This window comes from Tasmannia lanceolata, unplaced genomic scaffold, assembly GCF_043159265.1.
Source record: "Tasmannia lanceolata isolate RefF3 unplaced genomic scaffold, GAP_Taslan_0.1 ptg000007l, whole genome shotgun sequence".
NCBI classification, from domain to species: domain Eukaryota; kingdom Viridiplantae; phylum Streptophyta; class Magnoliopsida; order Canellales; family Winteraceae; genus Tasmannia; species Tasmannia lanceolata.
The window spans coordinates 4,096,213-4,110,034 of NW_027518684.1; the positions used below are offsets into that span (position 1 = coordinate 4,096,213).

Genomic DNA, 13,822 nt, shown 5'->3' on the forward strand with positions numbered 1-13,822 from the left:
TTATTTGAGCCACAACATAAGAGAAATGGAAGGTGAGACGTGGGAGGAGGATGTGATGAGAAGTGGAGGTTTTTTTGGTTTTGTGTGTAGTGAGTCTACACGTGGAATGGGGGTGTTGCCATCAATTCAAATTGAGGATTTGGTCTTTGAAAAGGAGAATTTTTGGGGAAGTAAAATATTCGATCCTTTTTTTCCCCTGGCACAGCCCCCTCTAGTGTATTTATGAGTTAAAAGACCTTTTTTTTTTTTTTTTTGGGTTATGAGTTAAAGACTTAAGACTATACACTACAAGAGGGTGGTCCAGCATAGGTAAGCATGAGAACGAGCCAGATGACATTATAAAACTGCCACCTCACAGTAGATTTGTCTTAGCAAAAAGCGCGGTTGTATTTTATGGTAGGGATAAGAATTTAAATAAATATAAAGTTCAGAGGACAAAAAACGACAAATACAAAGGGTGTAAGCTTTAGGCACTTGGTTATTTTCCTTGAATGAAATCTAACTCAGTTTGGTTGCTCATTTTAGGGAATTGTAGGAGTTTCAAATGTTTGTGATCTTCCAAAGATCTCCCCAAAGCATGTTTGGTTGTCATTTATACTTTTGACCACTAGGCAACTTCTAGACATCATTTTCGCCTTTTATCCTAGGTGGCTGGCGCCTACGTGATGGAGATGTTTCCTCTCATAATCTTCTCCCATTTTTTTCACCAAAATGGAGAAATTTGTTTGGAGAACTAATCGAATTTCTTGTCTTTTTCTTTCTCTCTCTCTCTTCCACCTTATATTTTGATAATGACACCCTACATCTTCTGCTAATCTTCTCGCGCAACCTAACGCTACTCACAAATCTTCCTCATAATCTTCTCCCCATCTTCCATGCTTGTCTTAGTCTCTTTGACTTCTTTTTCTCCTAATCTCCCAGCCATCTATAAGCAACCAAACAGAGAAGTTTCATTCTTGTTTTTCTCCTCCTTTGATGGATGGCAAATGCTCTTTTAACTAGAGCTTTGAGCTTTGGATTTAGTGCTAGGAATGATTATTTCTTGGAGGTTAGCTTCATATTCACCGACTTTAAAGATTCCGGCTGTTGGCCATGTGAAAGTTTTAGATGGATTTGAGTACTATTTGGAATCTTTACTGTTGTTGCTTGGGTGCTTGTAAGTGAGTTAAATTTTGCCCTTCCATATATTTCATATGCTTAATGAAGGCAAGATGTGGATCTTTAGCTCAAATAGTAGAGCTCAAGGTCGCAAACGGGCCGTGCCGTGCCGGCACGGCACGAAACTTCTCGGCCCGATGTGGCCCCAAAAAGTTGAAGGTTAGGCACGGCACGGCCCGCGGCCTGGGAAAATAGCCTTAGATACTCACTTTTACACTGATTTTACCGTGCCAGGCCACTTGTCGTGCCGTGCTACGGGCCTAAACCCCACAGCCCGGCACGGCCCGTGACTTCGTGCCGTGCTGGCACTGCCCGCGTCACTGTAGCTATCCGTGGCGTGCCATGCCTTGCCGGGCCGTGGGCCGGCACGGCCCGTTTGCCACCTTGAAGTAGAGCACTTGGGAAATTGGATATGATCGGAAGTTTCTCAAGAGGATGGTGGCTCAAATCCATCAAGATCTTTTGACTCTATAATCTATTTTGTTGAAATCGCCTTCAATATCAGCCCCATCTAGTGCATTTCCGCCTACTCCATTGGCTTGGATCGTCCTATGTTGTGGACGGACCTTAATGCTACTTTACGACCAACTCCATAGAATGATCCAAACCATTCATTTGATGAGCCACAATGTCAATAGGTTGTGCCCCAAAAATCATTTCCATAGGATGATCACAACCCTACAATCTATAGAGGTTGCATAAGATGTAGTTTCTATTTAGATCGGAGGGCTAGGATCCGCCTATGGAAAAATATTTTGGGACGCAACCTATTTACGTTTATGGCCCATCAAATGGACGGTTTGGATTATCCTATGGTGTGGTATGGGAGGGGCCTACGAAAATATTTTATAGATTAGCGATTTATTGGGAAAAACATGTTCTTCTAATAATTTAAAACCATGATCATAACTACACAATTAAAAGCGTTTCGGGTATTTGACGTTGCCGAAATCTTGGATTTCGGTTGAAATTTAAAACCATGATCATAACTACACAATTAAAAGTGGGGAAAAAGTACAAATCCAAAGCATCACATGAATCAAAATTTAAAGCCATGGTTGAAACGGGGACATTTGCCCACCTTCACAAAATTGGGAAAATGAAAGGGCGCAAAGGGTAATTATGGAAATACAAGAGCCTTAGGGGCTGTTTGATTAGGCGGATTTTAGAATCCTTGATTTCCTCAAAATTGTAGTTGGGAGACGAGAGAAGAAAGAGAGCGGCCGTTGTTTTCTGATTTCTAGCCCTTCTTTTCGACACCAAGAGAGCTGGCGATCATCCCATGTTTCCAGGTTTCAGAAATCGCAGAATGCGGGAGAGATTTCTAAAACCTGGTTTTCTTACTTAAAATCCAAGAAACGCTCTCAGCACAGCATGCCAGCAAAACATACCAGCAGCTTGATCATGACCCTCTTTTACATTGTTTTCAAACTAAAACCTAGATTCTAAAATCCGGGTATCCCAACAGCCCTTAGGATTTTTTTTGAGATTTTTCAGGGGGTACAATTGCCCCCCTTGCCTCTGTCATTGCCTTTCGTAGTTGGGCTGTTGCGTGCAAGGTTTTAAATTTTGGCCGAAATCTGAAATTTCGGATTTTGGTGAGGACCGAAACCGATATGGTCCGAAACTGAAATTGCCGAAAATTACCAAATTTTGGTCGAAATTTCAGCGAAATTCTTGATAAAATGTTAATTATTTATTCCTTTACAAAATTTCAGCCAAAATTACCGAAATTTTGGCCCTAGAAAACGACATTCGAGCGCGTCTACCGAATTTCGGGATTTCGGCTAAACTTTAGGTGAGGTGAGGACCGAAATGGAAATTTAAAACCTTACTAGCATCAGCATTGGAGGCTCACTTTTGAACAGATTTTGTCTTATTATGTGAGGTGGCTGCGTTCACATCCAACAGCCCATTGGATTTTGTCGCCGCATGTAAGTCAAAATCCAAGATAATTTAAGACCGTAGCATGTGAAGCCAATGGACACCGTTCAGATCTATAGATGTATTGGCCAAATCTTGTCCATTAACATTTTTATTAAATTCGCTACATTTGTCTTTGCCTATGACATTTTTATTAAATTCTTGATCAATTAAAAAACAGAGTAAAGGTATGTGGTCTCCAGTTTTTTCAATATAAAACAATAGCAATATAAAAATTCCAATACAACCATGACAGTTTGTTCTTTCTAAATAGTTATTAAAGATTTAAAATTAGTGGACCACTGGTGAATTTCTAAGCAATTGATTTGATTACTTAGAGTCTTTGACCACTGGTTTTTTACTGTGGCCCACAAGATCAACCGTCCAATCACCGTGCACGTGTCATATCTTCAATGGAATAGGCAAAGAGGCCAAGCAAATGTTCATATGGCTCTCCGCAAGCCAAAATAGCACAGCTCAAAACTTATTTTTCGCCTCGTAATGTTTTTTAAATGGGAAATGATATCTGCGCCAAGGTGTTTCGATAAACAAGCCCTCCAATTGTTTGTTTTGTAGTATTTAAAGGGATTCCAGAGGATATTACTGTTCTCAAAAAGTTCTTGGAACAATTACCAATGGGGGACAAACATTAGGCAAAATTATCAACATGACCCATGGTTTTCAAAAATTATCAACGAGAGGGACAAAAGAGGTCTTGTCAGTAAAAGCTGGACGAAAATGTCCTTTGCATTTACAACACCTTTTGACCTTGTTTTTTCCTTCTTCCCTCTTCTTTTACTTTTCCATTATCACCTTTTTTATTTTTTACCCTACTAGTCATCTTCCTCCTTGTTCAGCTACCATTGTTGTTGATAAATCTTGAAAACTTGAATGCTCTTTGTATTTAGGTTTTGTTTTCCTTTTTTTTTTAGGGTTTTGCACTATTTTTCATTTCTCTGTTTCTAATTTATCTTGTTTAGGGTTTAAGCGATTTGTATTTTAGGATGAGTTCTGGAGATAATGCATGGATGACTTCACTCACTTTTTTGGAAGACAAGTGGTTGTATAAGAAAAAGTTGATGTAATACATGAATTGATGGCTACACATTTTTTGATTTACTTAAATCTTTTTTTTTTGGAATACACAAATTGGGATGTAATACATGAAGCACATTCAATGAAAATAACATCCATTTCTTTTGTTATTTCTATCATGAGCAGAATTGTAATGCCATTAGAAGAGTTGCTATAGGCAGGGGATTTTGTAGCAGAAGGAGTTTATCAACTCTTTGGAAGGGGGTTAGTAACTCTCAAAAGTAGGATTACCAATTTTTGAATGGGCTTATCAAGTGCTTGAAAATTGGCCGAGGGTTTTCAAGTCTCTAAGATTGGCGTTATTTAGTATAAAAAATAGGGTTACCAATTTCCGAATGGAGTGATCAAGTCCCTGAAAAATGGTCAAGGGTACTAGAGTTTTGGAAGGGGGTTCTCAAGTCTCTGGGATTGGGGTTAGCTAGTATCAAGATGGGGTTACCAATTTACGAATGGGCTTATCAAGTCCCTTAAAATTGCCCAAAGGTACTGGAATTTTGGAAGGGGGCTTTCAAGTCTCTGGGGTTGGGGTTATCCGGTATCAAAATGAGGTTACCAAATTCCAAATGGGCTTATCAAGTCCCTTATGAACACGTTTTTACTTCCTTTTTTTTTTCACTCGTTCATTTTCACGTTTTTTTCTTTCTACCGTACGATTAATCTTCCTCAACCTCCATTGAAAGGGAGAAGGAGAAATGCAAAACCCTAAAACAAATGGAAAACAAAACCTAGATATTGAGAGATAGATGGGAATGAACTCACATTTCAAAATTTCGAGCCCACCTCCAATGGTGGCTAAATGATGAAGAAGATGACTGGTAAGGTAAAAAAACAAAGTTGAAAATGAAAAAGTAAAAAAAAAAAAAGAGGGAAAGAAGAGAGAAGAGGGAAAAGTGGAAAGCAAAACCTGTTAAGGGCATTGATAATTTCTAAAAACAAGCATGAGTCCCGTTGATAATTCCAACTAATTTTTGTCGCCCATTGGTAATTGATCCAAAGCTCTTTAAACTCTTTAAATACTACACGACAAACATAAATACTACACGACAAACAAGTGGAGTGATTATTTATCGAAACACCTTGCGCAGATATCATTTCCCTTTTAAATTTGACAGCCATTACTCTAGTGTCTAGACTACTGATATTTGCACTACCATGTTTTGATACTGAGATGAACTCATCCCGTCTTTTCCTATTTAATTGGCTGGTGAGAGCTTTTTGGGAATTATGTAATAGCTTGTGAACTGTGATAGCTGCTTAAATAATAACAGAGTTTGCCTTATTATCAAAACATGGTACTGGGGAGCCTCGCTTTATAGTAAAAAAGGACTTTTTAAAAATGTTATTTGTGTATTGGCACCCATAACTTCGTTTGACACTTTTCTGATTAGCAGTTGAGAAAAGTTAATTGAAAATTGAATAGGGCCACTATCAAACCACAAAATTTCCCTTTAGTTTTCCATTGCAAGCAAAAGGTTGGTCCTCAAAAGTGTACCTTCTCCATCTTATCTTTTCTTTCTTTTTCAATCTTTCCCCTTCCATTTTTTCTTCAAAAAAGAAGGAAATTCAAAGACTAAAACTCAAAAAAATTGAAATGAAACACTATGGATTAATCAAAAGAATCACTAAAATATACTAAATTCCCCTATTATTACACTACCCAAAATTTTTCATCACCAAACTCATGAATCTCAAGAAAATTTACAGATGAAAGCACCACCAACCATTATGGTCTGGATTTCATCTACAACAAAATTTCCATAAAACCCATAAAAAAAAAACCAAAAGAGAACTCAAAATACAGATAAAAAAAAATTAATGGCTAATTAGTAAATAACAATTACCATCAAAAAGTAAAACCCCATCATCCATCTGAAGCTACCAAGAGAGAAGAACAACAAACATAGTCGTAAAGAAGAATGTTTTACACAATACACAACTCCAATCTCCAGTAATAATTAAATTATAACAACCCACATATAAAACAAAAACTGACCAACAAATTAAAGGCTCAGATTAAAAAAAATAGAGAAGAAAGGGGATAGAGAGAGAGTGAGGGAATTAACTACTCCGGCAACGGGTGATGGCGCTGCAGCCTCTGCGGTAAGGGTTGGCCTGAGCTCCGGCACGGCAATTGTAGTAGGAAGCGCCACGGCGAGAGCATGGGACACTGTTAGCCCTTAGAGCTTGGTAACTTATGTATTGGGTAGTGGCGAGAATTCGACGGTTGAGGTCGGAATCCATGGAGAATTCTTCGCCGGAGATGCAGTCGGAGATGGAACCAGTGCAAGGGGACTGGGTTGGGATCCAGCCCATGTTGTGGAATTCCGTGCCGGAGGAAGGGATGATGAGGAAGATGAGGATGAAGATTAGAGGCAGAAAAGTAGAGGGATTTGCCATCTCTCTCTCTCTCTCTCTCTTCTTGTTGTCACAGAAATGATAGGAATGGGAGGTAGGTGACTGATATAGGTTGGCAGCTTTAAGCAAATAGCCTTGGACATATTGAAAACTACAAAACTGACACTAGATCTTGTCTACCTATATGTCTGTTTGGGTTAAAAAATTGTTGGAAAAGTTTTCCTTGGAAAGTAATTTTCCAGTGATTGTTAATATCATTCTGCATGGATTTTTGAAAATTTTCCATATTTTCAAGGAAAACTACAAACTTCGTGCACATGGAATTTTTTTTACTGTCCATGAAAATATTTACTCACTATTGAAAATTTTTACTCACTACTATGTTTTGAGAAGGAGACGAATTCACCTTCTATTTCATAATGATATGGTAACCGAGAGTGGAATTGAAACAAATTGCCTTTTCACACGTTAGCTTAGCTTTTTTTTTTGGTTAAGATGGCAAAATTACCCCTCTTGGTTTGTCTCGCAGCAGTTTTAATTTTTTAATTGGCTACTTGGTGCTTTTGGGAATGGAAAATGATATTGTAACAGAGAGTAACATCAATGGGAGAAACCAACAGTGAGAACGTGACATGGGTGCAAAAAAATCCCCTTTTTTGGTGATTGTCCTGTATCGAAGGACAGTTGTATGTCACTTGTTATGTGGTGGCAGAAACCCATTTGCTTAATTTCCTGGTTGTAAAAATTGTTTCCCTAGCATTTTAGGGCTGTTTGGAGATGTGGATTTTAGAATCCAAGGTTTAGTTTGAAAGCAGTGGATTTTACAATCCATTATCCTGGATTCTAAGGAATCCAGGTTTTAGAAATCTCTCCAGCATCCTAAGATTTCTAAAACATAGAAATATGGGTTGATCTCCTGCTCTCTCGTTCGACGAAATGAGGCTGAGAACTAAAAAAACAACGGACGGCTCATTTCCCATCCAGGGTTACGAAGAAATCCAATATTTTAAAATATTGATATCCAAATGGCACCTAAAGGAATTGTAATATCCTTGACAATGGTTAAATAATAAAAGATAAGGTGAGTTTGTTAGTGATTTTGGATTTTCAAAATCATGTATTAGTGTTTTGGAAAATGTTTTATAAAAAGCGTTTGGGAAAAAGAAAATGTTTTCTTGGAAAGATTTGCTTTTACAAAAGGATGTAGAAGTGTAGTTGAAAAGATAGTCCCGTACCAGATGAGAGAAAAGAAAGAGAAGGGCTTATAAAGCACTACACTTTTCTATTACTTGTTTGATTGCACATTGGGTTGAACCCATGGTTAGACTCGTGGGACGGTGCAACGCACCGTTCGCACACGCGCTAGTGGCGCTTTTTTAGGCGCACTTTGCACTTCACCATAGATGGTTGATCTAACGATGACTGGGTTGGAGAGAGGTTTTACTCAAACCAACAGTCACATCTAGGATCGATCAGTACCGTTCAATATCAATGGGTGCGATCTAACGGTCAGATTTGAAACATTCTGGAAAGGTGCCCTGTAGAGGTGTTTTCCACACTGAAAAGACACCAGGTGGTCTACAAATTGTGCAAAATTCAGTCATTTCAAGATAGAAATCGAATTGGCAATTCTGACAGACTTTACACTCTCTTCTACACTCCTACAAAAATCCCCAAGTATTTCTACATACTGTTTTTCTTTTGTTTACTGTTCTAGATACTGTTTTTCTGCAGAAACAGAATCTAGAGATTTCTCTAAGGCTTGAAATTTCGGAAGGGCATTTCGGGTTTGATTCCGCTAGTGCTACGCGTCATCAAACATTAGTAGGGCTTCCCTACTAGGCTTCATTATATCTTGGAGGCAATTCGCGGATCCCCTTTGCACACTACTAGTGGGGGCGAATCTTGTCTTAAGGAAAGTGATATCACGCCTTGAAGCAACAAGTTTCTGTTTTCTATCATCAACAGTACCCTCAACAAATTTTTCAACAATCTTAAGACAAGATTCTCACTACTGTGTTTTGAGAAGGTGACGAATTCACCTTCTCTTTCATAATGATATGGTAACCGAGAGTGGAATTGAAACAAATTGCCTTTTCACAAGTTAGCTTAGCTCTTTTTTTGGTTAAGATGGCAAAACTACCCCTCTTGGTTTCTCTCGCAGCAGTTTTAATTTTTTAATTGGCTACTTGGTGCTTTTGGGAATGGAAAATGATATGGTAACAGAGAGTAACATCAATGGGAGAAACCAACAGTGAGAACGTGACATGGGTGTAAAAAAATCCCCTTTTTTGGTGATTGCCCTGTATCGAAGGACAGTTGTATGTCACTTGTTATGTGTTGGCAGAAACCCATTTGCTTAATTTCCTGGTTGTAAAAATTGTTTCCCTAGCATTTTAGGGCTGTTTGGAGATGTGGATTTTAGAATCCAAGGTTTAGTTTGAAAGCAGTGGATTTTGCAATTCATTATCCTGGATTCTAAGGAATCCAGGTTTTAGAAATCTCTCCAGCATCCTAAGATTTCTAAAACATAGAAATATGGGTCGATCTCCTGCTCTCACGTTCGACGAAAAGAGGTTGAGAAATAAAAAAACAACGGACGGCTCATTTCCCATCCAGGGTTACGAAGAAATCCAACATTTTAAAATATTGATATCCAAATGGCACCTAAAGGAATTGTAATATCCTTGACAACGGTTAAATAATAAAAGATAAGGTGAGTTTGTCTCATTATCATGGTCATGGGATGGGAATATCAATAGCATTTTCTTTTCCTTATATCCAAACACTCACTCGAGGACTTAGTTGTTGTTTGTTTAAGAAGAGTGAGGTTAACCGCAAGTTAGGTCCTATTTGTATTGAAAGAAAAAACCATTTTTGAAGTAATTTTTCTTAGCCACTCCGACACTAGTTTCCTGATTTCTAGCCATTTCACCGGCCCTACATTCATGAAATTTTTCTAAAGGATACATTTAGCCGACCTCAGCTGGTTTGGGACAAAAGCTATGTGGAGTTGAGTTCACCGGCCCTACCTCATCTCACCACTTGGAGACATCCAATTTATCATTAAAAAAAAAAAAATTTAAATCCTGGCTGCCAGAAGTTCCCTAATTTTTAAGGATTTCACCTTCATCTCCACTTGAAAACCCCAATTTATCATTAAAAACAAATTCCTCGCAGCCAAACGTGTCTGAATCTATTTTTCAAAAAAATTGTGAATCCCAGCCAAAATGTACTCATTGTGGGTGTGGTGGGAATGAGGATTTGGGTTCTCAACGGCTAGGGGTAAGTTCGTAATAAAGGATGAAACAGTGGGTGTTAGTAGATGGTCTGAACAGGCATTAAGTTGACAGAGGGCATCTAGGGTTTGCAGCTGTCGCAAGTCCGGTCAAAGAACTTGTTGGCAAACAACGTTTTGCTTCGCACTTCCGTCCCCGTTATCCCACACGACACTTGACGACCACTCTTTTTGCTGGAATTTCTGGAAAAGTTTGGAAAGAAAAAATATTTCTTAATGTTCACACTTCATACTTTATTTTTCCGAGATTTGCTGGGGTCCATTGTGAAATGGCACTTGGCGTCTGCTTGTTGCATGTGATGGTCCCTAGGAAAATTTTTTCAATCAGAAACATTTTTCTTGCAATCCAAACATGCCCTAAAATAAAACATTAGAAAAGGAAATTTTCAACAAGAAAAAAAAAACCCATATAAATGTTTCCGGGAAATTATTAGTTTCTATAATTTTCCTTTTCCTAGTTCTAAACATGGGGCCAAAATATAAGGCTAAGTTTTATTTTATTTTAAATAAAAAGTTTTCCTTATTTTTCAACCAAACTGCAAATCAAGTGGACTGTGGAATTTATATTCTTTTGAATTTTTTTTCCACCGACAATATTATTTCCCATCATTTTCTTTTGCCACCACTTGTTTTGGTACTTTTTGCCCTTCCTTACAGGCTTCAATTGCTGCTAAGGGTGTCAATTTTGCTCGAATCCTTAACGAGCTGAACCGGATTTAGGCCACGCTCGGCTCAGCTCGGCTCGTTAAGAATTTAATATATATATATATATATATATATATATATATATATATATATATATATATAGGAAAGTGTCTCTAGTCTCTCCCCTAGATAAGCTTATCTACTCCTCCATTTAAAAAACACAGTGGGCTCACACTGTTTGGATGATCCAAAGCATTCATTTGATAGGTCCTAACATAGATAGGGTGTGCCCAAAAAATCAGCACCAAAGGGTCATCCTAGAACTTCGTTTTGTGGTGCCTTGTGGTACCCAGAATGGACACATATAAACGTCACGTTTATATGCGTCCATTTTGGACACGGTGTGCCCAACAAAATGAAGTTCTAGGATGACCCTTTGGTGCTGATTTTTTGGGCACACCCTATCTATGTTAGGACCTATCAAATGAATGCTTTGGATCATCCAAACAGCGTGGGCCCACTGTGTTTTTTAAAGGGAGGAGTAGATAAGCTTATCTAGGGGAGAGACTAGAGACACTTTCTTCATATATATATATATATATATATATATATATATATATATATATATATATTATTAATATATACACTAAAAGGGTTATTCAGGAGTGAAAGCGGGAGGCAAAATATGTCACTTCATTTTTGGAACCCCATTTGTTACTTGGACCACCCACCATAGTGTAAAAAAAGTAGTCAAATTACACTAGATAGGGCTGTCCAGGGAAGATGAGGGGTGTGAACTTAATATAAACCGAGCCCTGTAAGGCTCGCGAGCCTGGCCAAGCTCGGCTCGGCTTGGCTCGTTTTCACCCCTATTGCTGTCACCTCTCTCTCTCTCTCTCTCTCACAAAGCGAGTTGGGAAAATAAAATATTAGTGCTAATTATTTTCAATTTATGAGGATTTTTTGGTATTGATGGCCCACACTATAATGTGCGTGGCCCACCGATCTGTAAGTCAAAAGGTCAGGATCATCTTATATATATATATATATATATATATATATATATATATATATATATATATATATATATATATATATATATATATATATATATGCTTTTGGGGACACGGCCTATCTAAGTAGGGTGCACCTGTCAACGTAATTTGACGTCAAAAAAAACATTAAAGCTGCCACAATTCACGTTATCAGGGTGCGAATTATCCTAAAGGGAGTGCGACTTTATCAGGGTACCTATTGTTTTTTTGTCAGAAGGAATCTGAATAGGAAGAGTGGAGCGAGCGAAGACAAAAATTCCGTAATTAACGGCGTTAGGCAGGTCAGCAAGAAACCGACGCGCCATTCACGTCGTTCTAAAACATGCGTCAAGCCAGTTGTCATCTCTCTCATAAACATATTGGGGCATAAAGAAGCCCATTTTTCTAATCACTTGTACCACCCTCAAAACAGCTCCAAGTTCTCTAAGAAAAATTCCAAAATTCTCTCATCTTTTCAAACCTACCTAACACCACCATGCTCATTTCAAACCCATCCTAACAATTTTAGGTTTGGGAACTTTGATATGTAATTTTTTTGGAATCATCTATGTCTATACATACTATCTAACCTATAATGGGAAAACATGAGGTGTGATGGGCATCCCCACATGCTATTTAAAACATACAAACCTTGGGTTGTGACTTGTGAGCATGCTTGTCAATGAATCAAATTTGGATCGAACTCACCTATATCTGGGCTGCAATCCGTTTATTAGGATCACTTTCCCTTTTTTAGAAGATTTTAATTAAGCTAGATTTCCATATTGCACTATATTTCTATTTTCATATTTCCTATTCTACTAATCTATATTTCCTATTTTGCTATCCTTATTTTCTATAAGATGTAGATGCCGTATGGCTTTTTGAGCAAGAAATAAAATCACGTTTAGTGCTTGGCATGTTGGAGGTTGAGTTTCCTCGAATTAACTCATTGGAGGCCTGAGTTTCCTCGAATTAGCTCACTTTATTCTCTCTTTTCCTCTCAATCTATCAATATTCTTCTTTATCTTCTATATGATAGAACGGTGTTCTATCACCGTTCAGATCACTTATCAGTCGATCTTATTCGAAATGTACTTTGGAATCTACTTTCAGGGTATGGGTTATGATCCATTTTCGAATCAGAATGTTAATCGAAGTGTTCTAGGTCATACCAATTGTACACAGTTAGAATTTTTTTAAAAGTTAAAATGCACTCTTTATTATTAATGTGTCTACGCAGTTTATTCAGTTGAAACCGTCTCTTATATGTGACTAATCTAAATTTATAAATAAGTAAAATGATGCTTGTAAACAAAGGAATTACTCTGAATTGCTACAAGCATCAACCCTCTAGGGTAGTTAGGGCTTAGGGTTAAGAGAAGAGCCGAGAGGGAATAAAAAAAAAAAAGAGTAAATTTACCCCTCTATAGAGTAGATAAGTTATCTAGAGTATATTAGTAAAATTTTCAATAGCTGTTAATAACTTGAGCTTTGGCTCTTTCTACCTAATAAAAATTTAACAATAAGAGTGCATATCGTTTTTTAAGGGATTTGCTGGGCAATTTCGTGGAAAGCCATTTCGGGGCTTGCTTTTGCAGGAGAGAGGACAGCCACCACAGATGAATAAATGAATAAGACAAAATCTGCTGAAAAGTGATCCTGTGTGGCTGTTTCTCCTGCAAAAGTGAGACGTGAAATGGCTTTCTGCAAAATTGCCTAGCAAATTCCTTTTTTTAATGACTAATGGATAGCGCGCCATTTTCTAGTGGTACAATAAGAAGGGCTTTAATTAAAATCCCTTCACAATATCACTGAAATTGCTTGGTATTTTCATACAGGAAGATGATAAAATAGCCTACCAGCCATTATTTGGGCCCTACATGTTCCACATGGACAGGATCGGGTCAGTTGATCCAGCCAGCGACCACAACTGTCCCCATTAGATGATCCCAACCCTTCAATTTATTGTCAGTAATTTTAGGATTAAAAACTCAAAATCCAATTATCCTCGTTCAAATAACCAACTCCATAAAACACGGTCAGGATCATCCAATAGGGAAGCCTCTGGGGCCACATCCCAGATGGTTGGAAATATGCGGGCCCACCTGTGCTTCGACTCAATCATGTGCAAACACACAGCTTATAATGAGAATTACAGCAATATGCTATCAAATAAACACAATTTCCTTATTAAAATTAATCTTATATACTCACTAAAGCCCCAAAACACCCGAAATTGCATCATTCAAACGAGATGAACTGCTCTCCTTTAGTCTTATGGTTAATAAGAACAATCTGCTGCCTCATAATC

At 37.9% G+C, this 13,822-nt stretch overlaps 1 protein-coding gene across 1 annotated transcript; it reads right to left on the reverse strand.

The window, feature by feature from the left end:
* Nucleotides 1-6,060: 6,060 nt before the first annotated feature.
* Nucleotides 6,061-6,627, reverse strand: RALFL33 (ralf-like 33). Its single transcript, XM_077383798.1, has one exon. It carries the CDS (start codon nucleotides 6,571-6,573, stop codon nucleotides 6,235-6,237), a length of 339 nt encoding a protein of 112 aa, XP_077239913.1. The 5' UTR covers nucleotides 6,574-6,627; the 3' UTR covers nucleotides 6,061-6,234.
* Nucleotides 6,628-13,822: the final 7,195 nt, after the last annotated feature.